The sequence below is a fragment of the Dromiciops gliroides genome, chromosome 1, assembly GCF_019393635.1.
Source record: "Dromiciops gliroides isolate mDroGli1 chromosome 1, mDroGli1.pri, whole genome shotgun sequence".
In the NCBI taxonomy this organism is placed as follows: Eukaryota; Metazoa; Chordata; class Mammalia; order Microbiotheria; family Microbiotheriidae; genus Dromiciops; species Dromiciops gliroides.
The window spans coordinates 74,629,502-74,651,994 of NC_057861.1; the positions used below are offsets into that span (position 1 = coordinate 74,629,502).

At 38.3% G+C, this 22,493-nt stretch overlaps 1 protein-coding gene across 1 annotated transcript in view; it reads left to right on the top strand.

The window, feature by feature from the left end:
- LOC122738047 (tyrosine-protein phosphatase non-receptor type substrate 1-like) overlaps positions 1–22,493 on the top strand; it is an 80,854-nt gene that overhangs the window by 25,597 nt on the left and 32,764 nt on the right. Inside the window, 1 exon segment of the mRNA XM_043980095.1 lies at positions 13,383–13,391. Coding sequence (XP_043836030.1) covers positions 13,383–13,391 — 9 coding nt within the window.

Consider the following 22,493-nt stretch of genomic DNA (forward strand, 5'->3'; position numbering starts at 1 on the left):
GAGAGAATGAGTTTTTTTTTTTTTACATGTAAGGTATTTTATTTTTTCCGTTACATGTAAAGATAGTTCCCAACCTTTGTCCATATAAGCTTTACAATTTCAGATTTTTCTCCCTCCCTCCCCTCCCTACCCCCTCCCCTAGACAGCAGGCAATCTGATATAGGTTATATCTATATATCTATATCTATATATCTCTCTATATATATATACACATAATAACATTAATCCTATTTCTGCATTAATCCTGTTACAAGAGAAAAAATCAGAGCAGTGATGCAAAACCTCAAAATAGAAAAAAAAAAAAACAACAGCACCCAAAACAAAAGAAATAGTATGGTTCAATCAGCATCTATATTCCACAGTTCTTTTTTTTTTTCCTTGGATTTGGAGATCGTCTTCTATCATGAGTTCCCTGGAACTCTTTTGTACCATTGCATTGGTGAGAAGAATATAGTCCATCACAGTAGGTCAACACTCAATGTTGATGATACTGTGTACAATGTTCTTCTGGTTCTGCTCATCTCACTCATCATGAGCCCACGTAAGACCCTCCAGGTTTCTCTGAACTCCTCCTGCTCATCATTTCTTACAGCACAATAGTATTCCATTGTATTCATATACCACAACTTGTCCAGCCATTCCCCAATTGATGGGCACCCCCTCAACTTCCAATTCCTTGCTACCACGTAAACAGCAGCTATAAATATTTTTGTACATGTGGGTCCCTTTCCCCCTTCCATGATTTCTTTGGGCAAAAGACCTAAAAGTGGAATTGCTGGGTCAAAGGGTATGCACAGCTTTATTGCCCTTTGGGCATAATTCCAAATTGCTCTCCAGAATGGTTGGCTCAGTTCACAGCTCCACCAACAATGCATTAGTGTTCCAATTTTCCCACAGCTTCTCCAACATTTATTATCTTCCTTTTTTGTCATTTTAGCCAATCTGATAGGTGTCAGGTGGTACCTCAGAGTTGTTTTAATTTGCATCTCTCTAATCATTAGAGATTTAGAGCATTTTTTCATATGGGAATAGATAGCTTTGGTTTCTTCATCAGAAAACTGCCTGTTCATATCCTTTGACCATTTCTCAATTGGGGAATGACTTGGATTCTTATAAATTTGATTTAATTCCCTATATATTTTAGAGATGAGGCCTTTATCAGAAGCACTGGCCTCAAAAATTGTTTCCCAGCTTTCTGCCTCCCTTCTAATTTTGGATGCATTGCTTCTGTTTGTACAAATTTTTTTTAATTTAATATAATCAAAATCATCCATTTTGCATTTTATAATATACTTTATCTCTTGTTTGGTCAAAAACTGTTTTCCTTTCCAAAGATCTGATAGGTACACTATTCCTTTCTCTCCTAATTTACCTATGGTATCACCTCTTATGTCTAAATTATGTATCCATTTTTACCTTATTTTAGTATAAGGTGTAAGATGTTGGTCTATGCCTAATTTCTGCCATACTATCTTCCAGTTTTCCCAGCAGTTTTTGTCAAATACTGAGTTCCTATCCCAGAAGCTGGAGTCTTTGGGTTTATCAAACACCACATTACTAGTGTCATTTACTACTGCATTTCCTGAGCCTAGCCTATTCCATTGATCTACCACTCTATTTTTTAGCCAGTACCAGATAGTTTTGATGACTGCTGCTTTATAGTAAAGCTCCAGGTTTGGTACCGCTAACCCACCTTCCTGTGAATTTTTTTTCATTATTTCCCTGGATATTCTTGATTTTTTGTTTTTCCAGATGAATTTTGTTATTATTTTTTCTAGCTGTATAAAATAATTTTTAGGTAGTCTGATTGGTATGGCACTGAATAAGTAAATTAATTTAGGCAGTATTGTCATTTTTACTATATTAGCTCTGCCTATCCATGAGCAATTGATATCTTTCCAATTATTTAGATCTGATTTGATTTGTGTGAAGAGTGTTTGGTAGTTATGTTCATAGAGTTCCTGGGTTTGTCTTGGCAAGTAGACTCCCAAGTATTTTATATTATCTACCGTTACTTTAAATGGAATTTCTCTTTCTATCTCTTGCTGCAGGACTTTGTTGGTCATATGTAGAAATGCTGATGATTTATGTGGATTTATTTTATATCCTGCTACTTTGCTAAAGTTGTTAATTGTTTCAAGTAATTTTTGAGTTGATTCTCTAGGATTCTTTAAGTATACCATCATATCATCTGCAAAGAGTGATAGTTTTGTTTCCTCCTTGCCTATTCTAATTCCTTTAATTCCTTTCTCTTCTCTGATTGCTAAAGCTAACATTTATAGGACAATATTAAATAATAGGGGTGACAATAGACATCCCTGTTTCACCCCTGATCTTATTGGGAAGGCCTCTAATTTATCTCCATTGCATATAATACTTGCTGATGGCTTTAGGTAGATACTGTTTATTATTCTAAGGAAAGCTCCACCTATTCCTAAACTCTCTAGTGTTTTTATTAGGAATGGGTGTTGTACTTTGTCAAAAGCTTTCTCTGCATCTATTGAGATAATCATATGATTTTGGTTGGTTTTCTTATTGATGTGGTTGATTATGTTAATAGTTTTCCTAATGTTGAACCAGCCCTGCATTCCTGGTATAAATCCCACCTGGTCATAGTGTATTATCCTGGTGATCACTTGCTGTAATCTCCTTGCTAATATCTTATTTAAGATTTTAGCATCAATATTCATTAGGGAAATTGGTCTATAATTTTCTTTCTCTGTTTTTGCTTTGCCTGGTTTTGGTATCACCACCATATTTGTGTCATAAAACGAATTTGGTAGAAATCTTTCTTCACCTATTTTTCCAAATAATTTGTATAATATTGGAATTAATTGTTCTTTAAATGTTTGGTAAAATTCACCTGTGAACCCATCTGGCCCTGGGGATTTTTTCTTAGGGAGTTCATTAATGGCTTGTTCAATTTATTTTTCTAATATGGGTTTATTTAAGGATTTTATTTCTTCTTCCGTTAACCTGGGCAGTTTGTATTTTTGTAAATATTCATCCATTTCATTTAGATTGTCAAATTTATTGGCATACAGTTGGGCAAAATAATTCCTAATTATTGACTTAATTTCCACTTCATTGGTGGTAACATCACCCTTTTCATTTTTGATACTGGTAATTTGGTTTTCTTCTTTCTTTTTTTAAATCAAATTAACCAATATTTTATCTATTTTATTGGTTTTTTCATAAAACCAGCTCTTAGTTTTATTGATTAATTCTATAGTTATTTTGCTTTCAATCTTATTAATTTCTCCTTTAATTTTCAGGATCTCTAATTTAGTGTCTAATTGGGGATTTCTAATTTGTTCTTTTTCTAGCTTTTTAAGTTGCATGCCCAATTCATTAATCTCCTCTTTCTCTTTTTTATTCATGTAAGCATTTAGAGCTATAAATTTTCCCCTAAGCACTGCTTTGGCTGCATCCCATAGATTTTGGTATGTTGTCTCATTGTCATTCTCTTGGATAAAGTTACTGATTGTTTCTATGATTTCTTGTTTGGCCCATTCATTCTTTAGAATAAAATTATTTAGTTTCCAATTGATTTTCATTCTACTTTTCCCTGGCTCTTTCTTACATGTAATTTTTATTGCATCATGATCTGAGAAGGATGCATTTACTATTTCTGCCTTTCTACATTTGACTATGATGTTTTTGTGCCCTAATACATGGTCGATTTTTGAAAATGTGCCATGTATTGCTGAGAAAAAGGTATATTCCTTTCTATCCCCATTCAATTTTCTTCACACATCTATCATGTCTAACTTTTCTAGTAATTTATTCACCTCTTTCACTTCTTTCTTATTTATTTTTTGGCTAGATTTATCTAATTCTGAGAGGGGGAGATTCAGATCCCCCACTAGTATAGTATTACTATCTAATTCCTCTTGTAACTCATTTAACTTCTCCTCTAAGAACTTGGATGCTATACCACTTGGCGCATACATATTTAATATTGATATTACTTCATTATCTATAGTACCTTTAAGTAAGATGTAATTTCCTTCCTTATCTCTTTTAATGAGATCTATTTTTGCCTGCACTTTGTCTGAGATAAGGATTGCTACCCCTGCCTTTTTTACTTTCGCTGAGGCATAATATATTCTGCTCCAGCCTTTTACCTTTACTCTGTGTGTATCTCTCTGCTTCAAATGTGTTTCTTGTAAACAGCATATTGTAGGGTTCTGGTTTTTAATCCACTCTGCAATTCGCTTCCATTTTATAGCAGAGTTCATCCCATTCACATTCACAGTTATTATTACTGACTGTCTATTCCCCTCCATTCTATTTACCCCCTTTGTACTTTTCCCCCCTTCTTTCACCCTATTCCTCCTCACCGACATTTTACTTCTTACCCCTGCCTCCCCCCGATCTGCCCTCCCTTTTTATCACCCCCCTCTCTTTTCTTTACCCTTTTCTCCCTTGCTTTTGTCCTCCCTTCTATCAGTCCCCCCCTTTCCCTTCCCCTTTTGCTTCCCTAAAGAATGAGTTAAGTTTCTTTATCCCAATGAACGTATATGTTATTCCCTCTTTGAGTCAAATCTAATGAGAGTAGGGTTGAAACAATGTTCCCCCCTCCTTTCTTTCCCTCTATTGTAATAGTTTTTTTTTCCACCTCTTCATATGATATAATTCATCCCATTCCACCTCCCCTTTCCTCTCCTCCCCATAGACTCCCTTTTTAACCCCTTAATTCTTTTGTATCATCACATCAAAGACAATTTATATTTATACCCTCTATGTAAAGTCCTTCTCTCTGCCCAAATACATTTACAGTTCTTAAGAGTTATGAGTATTATTTTCCTGTGTAGGGATATAAACAGTTTAACCTAATAGGGTAACCTTTTTTCCCCCCTCTGTTTACCTTTTTAAACTTCTCTTGAGTCTTGTATGTTGAGATCAAATTTTCTATTCAGTTCTGGTCTTTTCACCAGGAAAGATTGAAAGTCCCCAATGTCATTAAATGTCCATCTTTTCCCCTGAAAGAAAATGCACATTTTTGCTGGGTAATAGATTCTCGGCTGCAATCCAAGCTCCTTTGCCTTCTGGAATATCATATTCCAAGCCTTGCGGTCCTTTAATATTGAAGCTGCCAGGTCCTGAGCAATCCTGACTGTGGCTCCATGATATTTCAATTGCTTCTTTCTGGCTGCTTGGAGTATTTTCTCCTTCACCTGATAATTCTGGAATTTGGCTACAATATTCCTTGGAGTTTTCCTTTTGGAGTCTCTTTCAGGAGGTGATCGGTGGATTCTTTCAATGATGATTTTATCCTCTGATTCTATGATATCAGGGCAGTTCTCCTTAATAATTTCCTGGAATATGGTGTCTAGATTCTTTTTCTGGTCATGGCTTTCAGGCAGTCCAGTGATTCTCAAATTGTCTCTCCTTGATCTGTTTTCCAGATCAGTTGTCTTTCCAATGAGGTATTTCACATTTTCTTCTATTTTTTCATTCTTTTGATTCTGCTTGACTGTCTCATGGATTCCTTATCTTCCAACTGTTCAATTTTAATTTTTAAGGCATTCTTTTCTTCACTGAGATTATGCACCTTTTTTTTTTTTTCCATTTGGCCAAATGAATTTTTTAAGGCATTGTTTTCTTCAATGAGATTATGCATCTTTTTTTCCTTTTGGCCAGATGAATTTGTTTTGTTTTGTTTTGTTTTTTCAGTGAGGCAATTGGGGTTAAGTGACTTGCCCAGGGTCACACAGCTAGTAAGTGTTAAGTGTCTGAGGCCGGATTTGAACTCAGGTACTCCTGACTCCTGGGCCGGTGCTCTATCCACTGCGCCATCTAGCTGCCCCCAGATGAATTTTTTAAGGCATTGTTTTCTTCAATGAGATTATGCACCTTTTTTTTCCATTTGGCCCAATGAATTTTTTAAGGCATTGTTTTCTTCAGTGAAATTATGCACTTTTTTTTCCCATTTGGCCAGATGAATTTTTTAAGGAATTGTTTTCTGCAGTCAATCTTTGTGTTTCCTTTTCCAAGCTGCTGATTCTTTTTTCATAGTTTTCTTGTTTTGCTTTCATTTCTCTCCCCATTTTTTCTACTACCTCTCTCAATTGATTTTTTTTTTGCAGGGCAATTGGGGTTAAGTGACTTGCCCAGGGTCACACAGCTAGTAAGTGTTAAGTGTCTGAGGTCGGATTTGAACTCAGGTACTCCTGACTCCAGGGTCGGTGCTCTATTCACTGCGCCATCTAGCTGCCCCCTCAATTGATTTTTGAAATCCTTTTTGAGCTCTTCTAGGAAGGCCTTTTATTCTTGAGACTAATTCACCTTCCCTCGTGAGGCTTCACATGTAGGCAATTTGAGGGTATTGTCCTCATCTGAGTTTGCGTTGACTTCTTTCCCTATTGATACAGAAGCTCTCTCTCAATGGAGAGGGCTCTTTTTTGCTTCTTACTCATTATTGCAGCTTATTTATTTATTTTTTAAGTTGAGGTCTGCTCTGGGGGCACCAGGATCCCTGTTTTGGGCTTCTTGTGCAGGGGTATAGGTGCTGTGTGACCGGCTTTTTACTGTGAGGCCTTTATAGTGTGTGCAGTTTGCCCCCCTGCACTTTCTGTCTAAGCGCCCTACGTCAGTGTGTCTGGTCGCACCTATCCTGTTCATGGCCCTACAGCCATGAACTTGCCCTCTCGGCTGGTGCAGGTAGGTTTTTCCACTGTCCTTCTTGGCCACCAGATTTTTGAGCCAGGTTCCAAGGGCCTCAGTTGTTCGGCTGTGGCCTGCAGCTCCTGCTGACTTGCCCCGACCCCCTCGGCGCTGGGCTGCTGCCCTGCACTGGGCCTCCCTTTTGCCCAAGTCAGACTGACCTTTTCCTGAAGTCTTCTAAATTATCTCTGGTTGGAAGACTGTGTCTCTCTGTCTCTTTGCAGGTTCTGTAGTTTCAGAATCCATCCAGAGGCTTGATTTAATGTTCTTTTTGAGGGAACAGAAGGAGAGCTCAGGCAGCTTGCTGCTTCCTCTCTGCCATCTTGGCTCCGCCCCTGCTGTAGCTTCTTGGAACCATAGATGAGAGTTGGGTGAAAGATGGACACTGTAACGATTGGAATAACGCCACCTGCTGGATACTTACTGTAGAAGAGTTCTGCCCATGAAGCGAAGGTCTTTGAGGGCAAGACCAGGAGTCAGGAAGTGACGCGGGCTAGTGGGAGGAGGAAAGAAGAGACTGGCGCTGACTCTGGCTCTTTCCTTTGGACTCTGGTGGAGAGCGGAGCTAGAAATGTGCTCTCCCTTTAATAGCTAGGAATTTAGGCCTTTTTCTCTCTCTTTACCAAATTCTTATTCTCCTTAATAAATGCTTAAAAGTCTAACTCTTGCTAAAGCTTATAATTTATTGGCGACCACTCATTAGATATTTTAGACAGTTTAGCTAGAATTTTAGCCCTTAACAGATGGCTGACCACGAAGAGGAAAGCTAAACCTCACTTCTGATCTTCCGGTTGGGTAAGAAATTTCCCCTACCCTTTAAACTGCTAAGTACTGGCGTACTGGCTGTGTTTTCCCTTTAAATTTTTTCGAATGGACCTTTTAAACTCCCTAATTACCCTATTTTTGATTTTAGTCTGTTTAACCAGACAAATGGGAGATAAGATCATGTTAATGCTTTGTTTTTGTGGATTTTCTATTTTTCTTTTTCTTTTTGTTAAAAGAGCCAGCAACTTACTCACACAAGGAAATATCTCTCCCTCTCCCAACCATGCTTTTTCAGAGAAACCTGAAGAGATTCCTGCAGCTTTTCCCAGTTCTAACACTAATTGTTGCTCTAATTTTGCATGCCTGGAGGCAATGACCCACCCTCTAGAAGCTTTTAATCCCCTAGCACCTGGAGGCAAAGTGGGGGAAGAGGAATCCAGGCCTGAGTTCAAAATCAAGTCTGATTCAAATTGCTCTGGTCCCTCCCTTCCTCTCCAGACCCCACCCTCTACTCCTCCCATGGCTAAGCCCATTGCTTCCCCTGCCTGGGAAGTCCAGAGATCTAATGCTCATGCGCAACTTTCTCTAACTACATTTGCAGCTTCAGGCTCAGCCCTTCCCCAGGCTGGCTGTGCTTCTGAGACAACCTTAGAAAACCCTTTAAATTCCAGATATACTCGTTTTGTTCATAATTTTGCTAACCTGCTTTTGTCTTTAATTAGTAATCTTATAAAGCATTTGTATGGTGAAAAGACTGACAGACAATATAGAGGGGTTAAAGAAGAAAAACTTAAGCTGAATAAGAATGACAACCATCAACATAGTTCAAGACTCTGCTTCTTTTGCCATGGAAGGGTATATATTTTAGAGAAATGTAGAAGTAAGCAGCAAGGTATTGATATGAGTGTTGGGAATTTTAGATATCGGAATCAAAAGTGTTCTGAATTCACTCAGAGTATTAATGTCAGTTCAGAGGTTACATAGGATTTCTATGCTATTACACCTACATTTTGAAATTAATGGTATGGGTTTATTTTCATAGAGATTTTCATGCTTTTGAGATTGTGTTTTATACTTAGTTTTTAAAACAAGGAGAATATTTGTAAAAGCTTTTTATAGTCATGTGATCAAGTTTATATTTTATAATACTCTTATTGATATTAAGTTCATATTCATTTAGATTTCCTTAGTTTGAATTTCACTGTATTTTATTGTTCCATGTGTATTTTCTTCTATTCATTTGTCTAATTTTGAAACATTGCAAGATGGTTTTGATTTTATTATACAATGTTAATTCTAGGAGTATTGTGCTCCCATATTCTGAGTTGTTTGTTTTTGTTATTTTTTCTCAACTGATTATTTGATCAAACTCTTTAAAGCATTTCCCTGGCAAATTGTTTGCCATGGCAAGTGTAAATTGATTCTAGAAGTATTATTTTTGATAAGCATATTCCAAAAAAAAAAAAAAAAGAGGGGAACATTTGTAAAAGTTTTCTTTTAAAAAAAAAAGTTTTCTTTGAGATTCTGTTGTGCTTTAACTTGTATTTAAATATGTTCTGATTTTTCACAAAAGTAATTGTATACTAAGTAAAAAAAGGTATTATTTGAAATTGTTGCATAATTATATATTATATTCTGAGTCAAGATGTATTCACATTTTTTGCAATCATTTATTATCCTCAATTTTTAAATCCATATGAGACTTGGATTATGGGAACTTATCATTTAAGACATTAATTGCCTTTATTCTGAGTTATCAGATGCCAGTTGGCCAAGATGCCATCCAATCACAAGAGGAATACATGCAAGAGCAGACACTGAACTGTCACATGAGGGGAGACATGCATGAAGTCAAGGTATGGCCAAGGGAACGGCTTTTGACAAATGTTGAGGTTGGATTCTCTTGGTTTAATATTTTATTTTATTTTTCCCCACAAGATTGTACAGATGGCTGGAAGTATTGATCCCACCCATCTCACTTCTACACCTGGCTTCTATGCTCCCTCCTATATGCCTGATGCCATGGACCATCTCAATCCCATGCATCTGATTAAGTCTGACTCAGTTTCTTCCAATATGTTTGGTGGCATGGACATATATTCCATCCACCTATTTTAAGCCTAGCATACTGCATGGGCAGTACATATTGCTCAAGTGTGGGAATGCTCATATCCCATCATTTCTCTGTTCTTTTATGGTAACCCCCATAATTATCTCAGGTGTCATGATAAATACAGTGTTGAATTTGGCCTTGACACCTGTTACCAATTATATTAGATTTTCTAATTTCTCATAATGGCATGAGGATAATTAGGCAGATGATGCAAAAAGTGATGAAACAAAGATAAAAATTATTTTTAAAAATTAATATCGCAGCAATTGTCTTCTCAATTACTCTCCATGAGGGGGGACTATAATAATAATATAATTTTAAAGAATGGTTCAATTTTTGTTTTATTGTATGTTTCACGTGTTAACAACTAAGATTCTGTATTCCCTTAGACATGTTTTTGAGAACTTTCATTGTTTGATTTGATTATTGACAAAGCTATTTTAAAGTTGTGTTAAGCTCAATTTTGTAGGAAATTTTCCTGGCTGATTACCAGCATCCACACATCAACCCCTAAAAAGACTTCCATTCCACAACTACACCTAGAGGACATCTGAGAAAAGACTTTCAGAGACTTTAAATGAACAGTTTTGATTTGTTGTTTTTGTTTTTTTTTTCTCTTTCTGTTATAATATACACCATCTGTAACATGTATTCTCTGCAGAGGCCCTCCCTTTGCAAGACTAATGTCAAAGCGTCGGTTCATGAGGACAAAAAAAATCGCCCCTCTGGACAAAACTTTCCTCTCTTCCTTTTCTATATTGTTGTTCACATATTATTAGTTAGCAATAGTTATTATATTGTTTTTACTGTTCCGTCAAGGAAACATTTTGTTTCTTGAGGAACAACAGGGGGGACTGTAACGATTGGAATAACGCCACCTGCTGGATACTTACTGTAGAAGAGTTCTGCCCATGAAGCGAAGGTCTTTGAGGGCAAGACCAGGAGTCAGGAAGTGACGCGGGCTAGTGGGAGGAGGAAAGAAGAGACTGGCGCTGACTCTGGCTCTTTCCTTTGGACTCTGGTGGAGAGCGGAGCTAGAAATGTGCTCTCCCTTTAATAGCTAGGAATTTAGGCCTTTTTCTCTCTCTTTACCAAATTCTTATTCTCCTTAATAAATGCTTAAAAGTCTAACTCTTGCTAAAGCTTATAATTTATTGGCGACCACTCATTAGATATTTTAGACAGTTTAGCTAGAATTTTAGCCCTTAACAACACTAAAGGTGGATGAGCAGCCCTGAAAATAACTGGATACAGAACTATAACCAGGAATCTGGGTACCAGACAAAAACTTACCCTTATATCAACAGTGGTGGGGAGAAAGCCTGGACACCAACCTCACAAAGGATGACATTTTGGGGTGATGTCCCAGTTTGTCAGGATGGGGGAGGCTGCTGCGCAATGAAGGACTCGCCAAGTCTGGGTTCAGGGGAGTGGGAGAAACCCCATCTAGAATCTTAACAAAATAACTAATTATTATTGCTAACTCACTTCCATGCTGTTGAAAGGGTGAAAATACACTGCCTCTGACATTTATTAGCTATGTGACCTTAGGCTCTTCAGGTTTGACCCTCACTTCCTTCATCTCTAAAAGTAATGAGCTGGGATTAAATGAATTTCAAGGTCCCTTCCGGCTCTAGGTCTATGTAAATATAACAGATTTAAAATTGCATAATTTTATAAAATCATCTTTTAAAACTTCTACATAATAAAAACTTCTTTGGCTAGGGGTAAAGCTCTGGTCATTCCATACCTAGTTAAGTCTGTGGCTAGATGGATCATGACATCTCTTCCAGCTGTGAGAGAGTCTGAGGTTTGAAGATTTCCCAGATATTTAAATTAAAAAAAATAATAAACATTTTTATTTAAAGTTTTGAATTCTAAATTCTTTCCCTCCTTCCTTCCCTCTTCTCTCCCCTCCCTGAGGCAGTAAGCAACCAGATATAGGTTATACATGTGCAATTATGTAAAACATTACCATATTAGTAATTTTGTACAAGAAAATTGGAATAAAAGAAAAAAATGAAAGAAATAAAGTGAAAAATGGTGTGCTTCAGCCTGTGTTCAATCAATATCAGTCCTTTCATTGGAGGTGGATTGTATGCTTCATCACTAGGCCTTTGGGATTGTCTTGCATCATTATATTTCTGAGAAAAGAAAAGTCATTCATAGTTCTTCATAAAACGATATTGTCACTGTGCACACTGTTCTCCTGGTTCTGCTCATTTCACTATACATCAGTTCATATAAGTCTTTCCAGGGTTTTCTGAAATCATCCTGCTTGTCATTTCTTATAACTCATTAATATTCCATTACAATCATATCCCACAGTTTGTTCAGTCACTCCCCGATTGATGGACTTTCCTTTGATGTCCAATTTTTAGCTATCACAAAAAGAACTGCTATAAATATTTTTGTACAAATAGGCCCTTTTTCTCCTTTTTTGGGATTTTTGGGGATATAAAGCTTGCAGTGGTATTGCTGGATCAAAAGGTAAGCACAGTTTTATAGCCCTTTGGACATAGTTTTAAACTGTTCTCCAGAATGGTTGGATCCACCAACAGTGGATTAGCATACCAGTTTTCCCTCTTCCCCTCCAACATACAACGATTTCTCTCTTTTTTTTGTTTGTTATATTAGCCACTCTGATAAGTATGAGATAGTACCTCAGAGTTATTTAAATTTGCATTTCTCTGATCAATAATGATTTATAACATTTTTTCATATGATGATAGATAATTTTAATATCTTTGTCTGAAAACTGCCTGTTTATATCCTTTGACCATTTATCAATTGAAGAATGACTTGTCTTTTTATAAATTTGACTGCTTTCTCTATATATTTGAGAAATTAGGCCTTTATCAGTAATATTTAAAAAAATTATTTCCCAGTTTTCTGTTTTCTTTATAATTTTAGTTTCATTGGTATTGTTTGTACAAAAGCTTTATAATTTTATATAATAAAAATTATCTATTTTTCATTTTACAATGCTCTCTATATCTTCTGCTCCTAAATTCTTCCCCTGTCCATAAATCTGATGAATAAACTATTCTTATAATTTGTTTATAGCATCCCTCTTTATGTGTAAATCTTGTACCCATTTTGACCTAATTTTAATATACAATGTGTGATATTGGTCTATACAAAATTTTTGCCATTCTGTTTTCCTGTTTTCCCAGCAATTTTTGTCAAATAATGAGTTTTTGTACCAAAAGTTTGGATCTTTGGATTCATCATATACTAGATTTCTACAGTCATTTACTATAATGTAATTCATCCCTACTCTATTCCATTGATCCACCACTCTATTTCTCAGTCTGTACCAGATTGTTTTGAAAATCACTGCTTTGCAATACAGTTTGAGAGAGATTTTCTGGATGGATATTTGATGAAGCCAAGGTTGGCTCAAACACCGATTCCCTTGAAGAAGAGTACGATAATATAAAATTAGAAAGGTGTGTTAGTTTGGGCTTTATCCTTTGAGTAATGGGGAGCCACTGAAGTTCTTTGAGCAGGGGAATAATGTGTTCTGGGTTAGGTTTTAAGGTCATTCTGATAACATGTTCAGGATAGCAGAGGGGGTGGGGGTAGAACTGGAGGTGGGGAGGCCTAGGGAGAGCTTTTGGTTTATTTAGTTTCTTTTGCCTTTGGACAATGTTAACGGTGGGGAAGTTCTTTCTTGTATTGAGCCTTAATTGGATTCCTTACAACTTCAGGGGGAAGCAATCAAAATTTATTTCATTTACACTGGGAATGGAAGGAACTTGAACTATCTCTAGATACTTTAAATTAAAAAGGGATTAAGCTCATTCCAATTATTCCTACACCACAAAACTAGGAGCAGCATGTGCATGTGTGTGAATTAATGAATGAAACAAATTAAAATGAATGAAAGAAGCATTTATTAATTGTTTGCTATGTTGAAAGCACTTAGTAAAGCCCGAGGATATAAACAGAAAGGTAAGACACCCCCTGCTTTCAAGGAGATCACATTCTAATGGAGAAATCACATGGAAAATTTCACCTGCAAGTCAGATGGGAAGGCCCAATGGTCCTTAAGGTGTAGTGGAAAGGAAATGGTACTGCCTTTACTTTAATGTTATTTCCATAAATAAAATTATATCAGTTTCTGCTGTTTAACAATCTGATCATACCAAGGACTTTGTTGGCAATACCTTTTTTTTTGGTGTGCTTGTCTCTAGAAGTTGTGGTGGTAGCCCCCACAGGATTGGTTGCTAGGCTGTATCCCCACAGAGACTGTTTCTCACTTTGATGCCTGTGGACTAGGGGCTGGAAGTGTTGCTATTCCCGCTGTTGAGGTGACTTGCAACCTGGATTAGGGGGCTAGTTCACTCAAAGAATTGGAGGCTTATAGTGAATCTTGTAAAATAAAAAGAGATTTATTAGGAGAGAGGAATATGTGGCTGGGAGGCAGAATCACTATAGAGCCTGTCTCTCTGAGTAAGAGAAGAACTGGTCTTTTTATTTTTCAAAAAACAAAGAGAGGCAGCTAGGTAGCACAGTGGATAAAACACTGGCCCTGGATTCAGGAGAACCGGAGTTCAAATCCAGTCTCAGACACTTGACACATACTAGCTATGTGACCTTGGGCACATCACTTAACCCTCATTGCCCCACAAAAAAACCCCAAAAAGAACAACAACAAAAACAAACCAACCAACCAAACAAACAAAAAAACCCAAACAAAAACAAAATCAAAGAAAGCAAAACTCCTGGGAAGAGAATTACAAAGCAACTGGGAGAAAAATGCAAAAAAACTGGCAGGGGTCTTGCGTGAGCTGATGATGAGTGAGATGAGCAGAACCAGAAGAACATTGTACACAGTATCATCAACATTGAGTGTTGATCTACTGTGATGGACTATATTCTTCTCACCAATGCAGTGGCACAGAAGAGTTCCAGGGAACTCGTGATAGAAGAGGATCTCCAAATCCAAGAAGAAAAAAAAAAGAACTGTGGAGTATAGATGCTGAATGAACCATACTATTTCTTTTGTTTTTGATGCTGTTGTTTTTTTTTCTATTTTGAGGTTTTTCATCATTGCTCTGATTTTTTCTCTTATAACATGACTAATGCAGAAATAGGATTAATGTTATTATGTGTATATATATATATATATAACCTATATCAGATTGCCTGCTGTCTAGGGGAGGGGGTAGGGAGGGGAGGGAGGGAGAAAAATCTGAAATTGTAAAGTTTGTATAAACAAAAGTTGAGAACTATCTTTACATGTAACGGAAAAAAATACTTTATTAATTAAAAAAAAAACTGGCAGGGGATTTTTGAATAATGGTGTATATACCCCATTATGCTGTATAAGATATACAGTACCCATGCATATCTTGAATCTCATCTTGCTTTTGGTATTGCTTGTCAGTGTACCAGGGTCATGCTCTGCCACATTGAATTCCTGAAGTAGAAGGCAGAGATGTTTTTCCCTTGGGAAAGTTTAAATATTCCTTGGGGTTGGGGTCTTTGTGTTTCTTGGGGTTCCACTATAGCACAACTTTGGGGTTCAGTGTCCTGGGCTGTGTCCACTGGGGTTTGAAAGGAAATGGTGGTCAAGGTGATGATGGTTTTAGTTGCTTGGCACATGTTGCCTCTTTCCCTCCCTCAAAGTGCCCTGTTGTTTCAGCTGGGCTAGTTTTCTTGCCCTGTGAGTCACAGTTGGTAGCAGTTAATGGAGTTGGCTGGCCCCTTCTCCATAGGAGGGGTGTGTGTATGTGCGTGCGTGTGTGTGTGTGTGTGTGTGTGTGTGTGTGGTAAAAGGGCAGATTTTGCCTCAGTTAAAGGCATAATTCCTAATAATCAGCCATTCTATAATGGATCATAGGATTATAGCTTTACAGATGGAAGGGACGCTAAAGGCTATGTGCTCAAACTCCCTAGTATTAGAGAGGATCAGGGAAGTTAAATGACTTCCTAAGGTCATCCAGGTAGGAAACCTCCAAGTTGGGATTTTAACTCTTGGGAAAGAGAGAGATCCTTGTCCCTAAAGGCATCTAGTGAAAGGTGGTAGATAAATCCATCCAAGGAAATTGTAAAAAAATAGTTGTTGTTGTTGGTTTTTTTTTTTGCTCAGATGTGGAGGGTTAGGGGTAGGGGAGAATAGATTTTGCTATCTCATGATTTTTATCATGGTCTGTTGGGGGAGAGGGACATTGCTATCACATTTTCAGGGATGAAATCTGGGGAGGTGTTAAAGAGATGAGTAGGGACTAAGGCAGTTTTTAAGATCAGATATGATGTGCAACAGGGGGCCCTCGGTTATCATGACTGGGCTACCCCGAGCCCCTTTAGTGTCTTTAGTACCCAAGCCTCAAAGTCATTTTCTGGGAACTGATAAAATCATTAACAGAAAATGTGCCAGCTTCTGGGAGGGCCTAATGTCTGAGACACACACCTGCAGGTACAAATCTTAAGCTGTGGCAACCAGAGCTGCTTAGGGGCCCCTAGGGGGAGGAGAGAGGTGGTTTGGAGTAAACTATGAATCACTGTGCCAATCAGTGGGATTTACACTGTGATCTGTTCTCAGACAGATTTATTCAAAAACTTCTGCAGCCACGGTGTATCATTTCTAAGAAGCCTGTGCTTTCCTTATAAGGACATATTTGTTCTCCTTAAGGAATCAGCATCATAGATGCACGTGGGCCACCAAGTTCATGACGTTGTGGCAAGTAAAACTATACGATGATGATGATATCAGTTATTTTCATTTTCAGCTTTAAAACAGCAATGGGGGGGCAGCTAGGTGGCGCAGTGGATAAAGCACTGGCCCTGGATTCAGGAGTACCTGAGTTTAAATCCGGCCTCAGACACTTGACACTTACTAGCTGTGTGACCCTGGGCAAGTCACTTAACCCCCATTGCCCTGAAAAACAAAACCAAAAACAAAAAAAACCCCCAAAAAACAGCAATGGGAAAAGAAAAAGGGGAAAAACAATCTTACTTCTGCCTCTCTTTGTGACTCTCAGTCTCTATATTGCCCCCACTCTATCTCTCCTTTTCTCCCTGTCTTTTCTCTCTTTTCCCCTTTCTCCCTCTTCCTCTATTCTCTTATTTTCCTCCTTCCCTCCCCTGCCACTTTTCCCGTACACTACCTGGTTTATTTTCTCCTTTGTATTTGATCAATAACCCACATCAATCAGCAATGCAATGGTTAAGCACATTTGTCAAAATTGCTAACTTGAGACGAGGTAAATAGGTCTGGCACAGTGATTAGCTTGGCCCTATTGGATGAGAATATAGGGTCTAGAGACCTGAACCAATCCTCATCCTTTACCTACCAAAGAAATTTGCTCTGAGCTCTTTGCTCTGGGCTTGCTTGATTTTTTAATAAGGGAAATAAGCTCTCCAATTCTAGAATTGCTAATTATAAAACTGAGAACCCAAAGTCTTGGGTTCCCTCATAATATACAAAAAATGAATTACAAATCCAAAAGTTATCTATTCCAACAGAGAAGTCAACAAGTCTAGTCAGTAACCATCTATTAAGAGGCTACCATGTGCCAGGCACTTTGCTGAGCACTGAAGATGGAAAGAAAGACAAACACAGTGCCTGCCCTCAAGGAATTCCCATTTTAACAGGGACAAAGAAGAGGGACTTTTATTACTCTGCAATAAGAATCTTAGAATGAGTAGAACAGAATTCAGTGACATCACTATTAATGCAATCACTTGGAAGTCTAAGATTCAAGCCTTAATGGGATATGAACACTTTTAAAAAATGAGTTTGTGAATTAGTTCACATTTCACCTTCATTGTTTACATACCAAATAGTAAATAAAATAGTCTTTCAAGGGTCCTCTCTCTTTAATGTCATTTTCTTTAATGTCATCACTTTCCTTGTTATAAGTCTAATCATTATATTACTGGCATATCTGACCCTATCCTTGCCATTAGTAACAATTGGAATAATGCCACCTGCTGGAGACTTACTGTAGCAACGCTCTGCCATGAGGAGAAGGCATCTGAGGGCAAGACATGTGGCTCTTTGGCGTCAGAAAGTGACGTTTGCTTGTGGGAGGAAGAGGGGGCGAGGCTAGCACTCTCACTCTCTTTCCTCAGGACTCAGGTGGAGAAGGGAGCGAGAAATGCTCTCTCCCTTTAATAGATAGATGAATCTAGGCCTTTTTCTCTCTCTTTACCAAATTCTTATTCTCCTTAATAAATGCTTAAAAGTCTAATTCTTGCTAAAGCTTATAATTTATTGGCAACCACTCACTAGATATTTTAGACAGTATAGCTAGAATTTTAGCCCCTTACAGATCAGCATTCATAGGCCCTCTATGACCTTTCAGTGTTCACTTTGAATGACAATGCTAGAGAAAAGGAAACACAAAATGAGAGGCAAGGCAGCCAGAAACCTTCAGTGCAAGCCTAGCTAGTTAAGTCCATGCTCCATTTGAGGAGTGGGACTTGGAGGATCCTGCGATGATGCCATTATGCAGGTTCTCTTTCTCCTCTTCCCTCCCCAGCTCCATACCCAACATGAGTCATATCTTGTCTTCTTGAGAACTGCATCCAAGAGATGCAAATAGATGCAAGTCATCTATTCTTGTATCTATGATAGTATCCCATATCCTCAGATTTTCCAGCTCAGCAACCAATCAAAAGACGTTCATCACAAGATAGAAATTCTGAATTATCTGACTTTCACAAAGGCATCATATGACATCCATGCATGCTCTGGAGGGAGAGAAGTCTATGCACGTTAACAAAAATTGAAAGTATCCGAAAGGAGGGGGCCTCCTACAGGGCAACACACAGAAAGGTAAACAAAATTAATTAGAATAGATAAGCCTAGATTTCCTAACCTCAATTTCCAACTCCTAGACTATCCTCAGGAAAGGAAAAAGGATTTTTTAAACTGAAATTTATTATTTTTTTCCAATTAACAAGGATTTATTTTTCTCTCTTAACTTCTACCCCATCCCTTTGAAAAACAACAAAAAGAAAAAAAAAAGAAAAAGAAAAGCCAAACCTTCATTCAAAAATTCTTAGTCAAGCAAAACAAATTCCCTCATTGGTCATGTCCAGAAATGCTTCATTCTGCATTTTGAGTCTATCACCTCTGTGTCAGGAGGTGGATAGTGTCCTTCATTGTCTCTCTGCTGGATTTGTGCCTTGTCATTGCATTAATCAGAGTTCTAAAATTCTTCAAAGTTGTTTTCTTTATGTAGCATGTGGTGCTATAATTTCTGGCTCATGAAGGTTATGTCTATGTCCACATGTGTGATGTTTAAAATCTAATGTGTGTCCTTACCTGCCCCCCAGTGTGTGTGTGTGTGTGTGTGTGTGTGTGTGTGAATTAGCTAAGTTTACTGATAAATTCGGCAACAGTTTAGGCTTTTAAGTATTTATTAAAGTGTATTAGAAGTTACTGAAGAGAGAGAGTGAGCACAGGTCTCTGTAAGAATGGAAAAACTTAGCTCAGATTTATGAAAGATAGACAGAGAAAACCCACCTTCACCTAGCAGGTCATACTTCCGAAGAGAGCGAGTCCCCACCAGTTCTCCAGGAAGTAGGGCAACCCCCACACACAGCTCTAAGCTAATTGGCTGGTCCATTGATTGACATGACTTACAGGTGGTCTATGAATAGAGGTACCTTCTGGACACCAGGCAGCTTTTGGATGCTAGTCACATGCTTTCTCATCAGGTGGCGTTGCCCTGGTTCTCACAATGTCTTTCTCAGAGTGCCACCCTGGTTCTCACACATAGGTCTGTCATATGCCTTGCAGGGAGGTGATAATAGGCATTTAGTGTCTCCTCTCCCTACTCTTCTTCAAGGTACACTTTGATTTTTGCCAGGAGGAGAAGCAGTAGATTGGAGACAAATGCTGGCAAGAGAGAGAGAGAGAGAGAGAGAGAGAGAGCTAAGTAGAATTATATCTATCTGCTTCCTTAAATAATATTGGTCAAGGGGACACAATTTCTAAATTCAGGTAATAAATGATAATAAAATAAATAATATAAATCATAATAATAAAATACAGCTCCTCATCACTATTTCTTTTTTATTTCTTTTTATTTTTTAAAGAATTGAATAGAATTTTGTTTTCCAAAATACATGTAAAAACAAATCTTGACATCAATTTTTTAAAACTTTGTGTTCCAACTTCTCTTCTTCCCTCCCTTCCCACCCCACACCCACAAGGACTCAAGCAATTAAAAATAAGTTATACATGAGTGGCCATGAAAAACATTCCTACATTAGCTAGGTTGTGAGAGAAAACAGTCAAAGAAACCAAAACTTCAGATCAAGGAATTGTCAAAGAGGAAAACAATTTTTAAAAATGTGTTTCCATCTGTTTTCAGATACTATCAGTTCTTTCTCTGTAGATGGGTTGCAATTTTCATAAATCCTTCAGTGTTATATTGGATCATTGCCTGCTGAAAATAACCACATGCTTCCCAGCAGATCATCTTACACTCTTGCTGTTATTTTGTATACAGTACATTTCACTCTGCTTCAGTTCATGCAGGTCTTTACAGGTTTTTTTCTGATAGTATCCTGTTCATCATAACCTCTATATAGTACCTTAAATTTGACAGATAATTTTCTTCATAATAGCCCAGCAAAGTAGGTACCATACATTTTGCCTCCATCCTATTCCCTTCCCCTGATATTTACTCTATTTTCTATCTTCTTTTAACCTATTCCTCCTCCAAAGTGTTTTACTTCTGACTGTCCCCTCCCCTGCTCTGCACTCCCTTTTTTCACCCTTCCCTCCTTATCCCCTTCCCCTCCTACTTTCCTGTAGGGTTAAATAGATCTTCCCAATTGGGTGTGAATATTATTCCCTCCTTGAGCCCACTCTGATGAGATTCAGGTCTTTGAGCTAATTCTGTGTTCTAAATTTTCCTTCCTCCCTCCCTATGAAATCAAGCAATTCAATATGTCATACTTGTGCAGTAATGCAGAACATCTTCACCTTCCTTGAAAGTGTTTTGCTTTTTACTGCTCTCTCCCCCAATTTGCCCTTCCCTCCTTCCCCTCTGCCCCACCTTATCTCTCTCCCCTCCCTCAGGGCAAAAATATATTGCTATACCTACTTGAGTATGTATGTTAGTCCCTCTTTGAGCCCATTCTGATGATATTAAGGTTCACTCACTTCCCAACTCTTTCCCCTCTTCCCCTCCTCTCCATAAGCTTTTTTCTTGTTTCCTTCATGTGAACATCCTCTCCCCAGACCATCTCTCCCCTTCCCCCTCTCCCAGGCTATTTCTCCTACACCTCAACCCTATTTTAAGGATGTCATTATGGGTTAGTTAGGTGGCACAGTGGACAATGCACCAGCCCTGGACCCAGGAGGCCCCAAGCCCAAATCTGGCCCCAGACATAAGACAGCCCACCCTGTCTGCCCCACAAAGAACAAGACATAAGAGAGAGAGAGAGAGACAGAGACAGAGAGACAGAGAGAGAGAAAACCAAGTATAGAAGTGGTGTGTTGATGTGGTCCCAGCGGAGGTTCTACTGATTTGGACATAGTTGCCATTCCCTTTTATCCATCCTCCCTGTGTTTGTATGGGTGGCACTACAGGACTCTCACCTGTATCTGCTTACTATCTCAGACCTTCCCAAATCAGTAGAAGTGTTTTTTCTTTCTAAGTGGCTATGTAAAATAATGGGAAAGAAATTGAACTCATTTGCTGGGTGTGAGGTGGAACTTCAGAATTACTTTTAATTTACTTTTTTTCTAAGTGAAGCCAGGCTGTGTGCTTGCTCCTATACATTTTTTTTTTTTTTTTAGTGAGGCAATTGGGGTTGACTTGCCCAGAGTCACACAGCTAGTAAGTGTTAAGTGTCTGAGGCTGGATTTGAACTCAGGTCCTCCTGACTCCAGGACCTGTGCTCTATCTACTGCGTTACTTAGCTGCCCCTCCTATACTTTTTACCATGATGTTTTCAGCAATGTTGTCAGACACCTTTAATGAGGACAAAAATGACATCTACCATACTGATGATAAATTATGTAACTTGAAATGGCTACAAGACAAGACTAAAATAGGGGGTGAGTTGGTGCACTCAATGTAGCCTCTGAAGCTAAGATACAACAAAGTATGGATTGATTCTTTGCTGCTTGAGATAATTTTAGCCTGACAAGCAATACCAAGAACCTACAGGTTGTGGCAAGTAAAACTATATGGGGTCACTCTATTTCTGTCCCAAATGTAGGGAAAATTAGCTGGGGTTTATCATATATTTGTTACTTAGAAATTAGAGGCTACTGCACCAGTTTGGGGGAATTAAGCATTTATTAAAGTATATTAAATATTATTAAAGAGAGCACCCATGGCTCTGAAAGATAGGAAGACCTAGCTAGGAAATAGAAGAGAGACAAGAGAGAAAATAGGTAACCCTAGTGGGCTTTGCCTGCTCTCACCAAGTTCCCACACCAAAAAGAGCGAGTCTCTGTGCAAGCTTGATGAAGGTAGGAGCAAAGCCTGCCCTTACACATTGTTCAAAGCTAATTGGCTAGCATCATTCAAATCTATTGGTTCACTGGATTTGAGGGTGGTGTGGTGCAGTTGTGTTGAGGTCAGAGCCCAGGGAACAGATCCTCTGGTGGGAACAAGTCTTTCAGGTAGGTGTGGTTTTGAGTGAGGTAACTTCCTGACTCTGGGCTGACCTTAAGAAAGGTCAGGCCAGGCTCAGTGGGGTCTTCTGGGGAGTCCCCAAACCCCATTTTTTTCTTACACTGTATCTGAGAAGGAATCCCCCCTGAAACATATTAAATAAGTGGCCATCCAGTCTTTGCTAAAGGGAGTCCACTATTTCCTGAGATGGCCCATGGTCCTCTTGGATAGCTCCAATTGTTTGGAAGTTTTTCTTTCTATTCAGCCTAAGGTTGCTTCTTTGTAGTGTAATGATTTGAATGACGCCACCTGCTGGAGACTTACTGTAGAAGAGCTCCACCCATGAG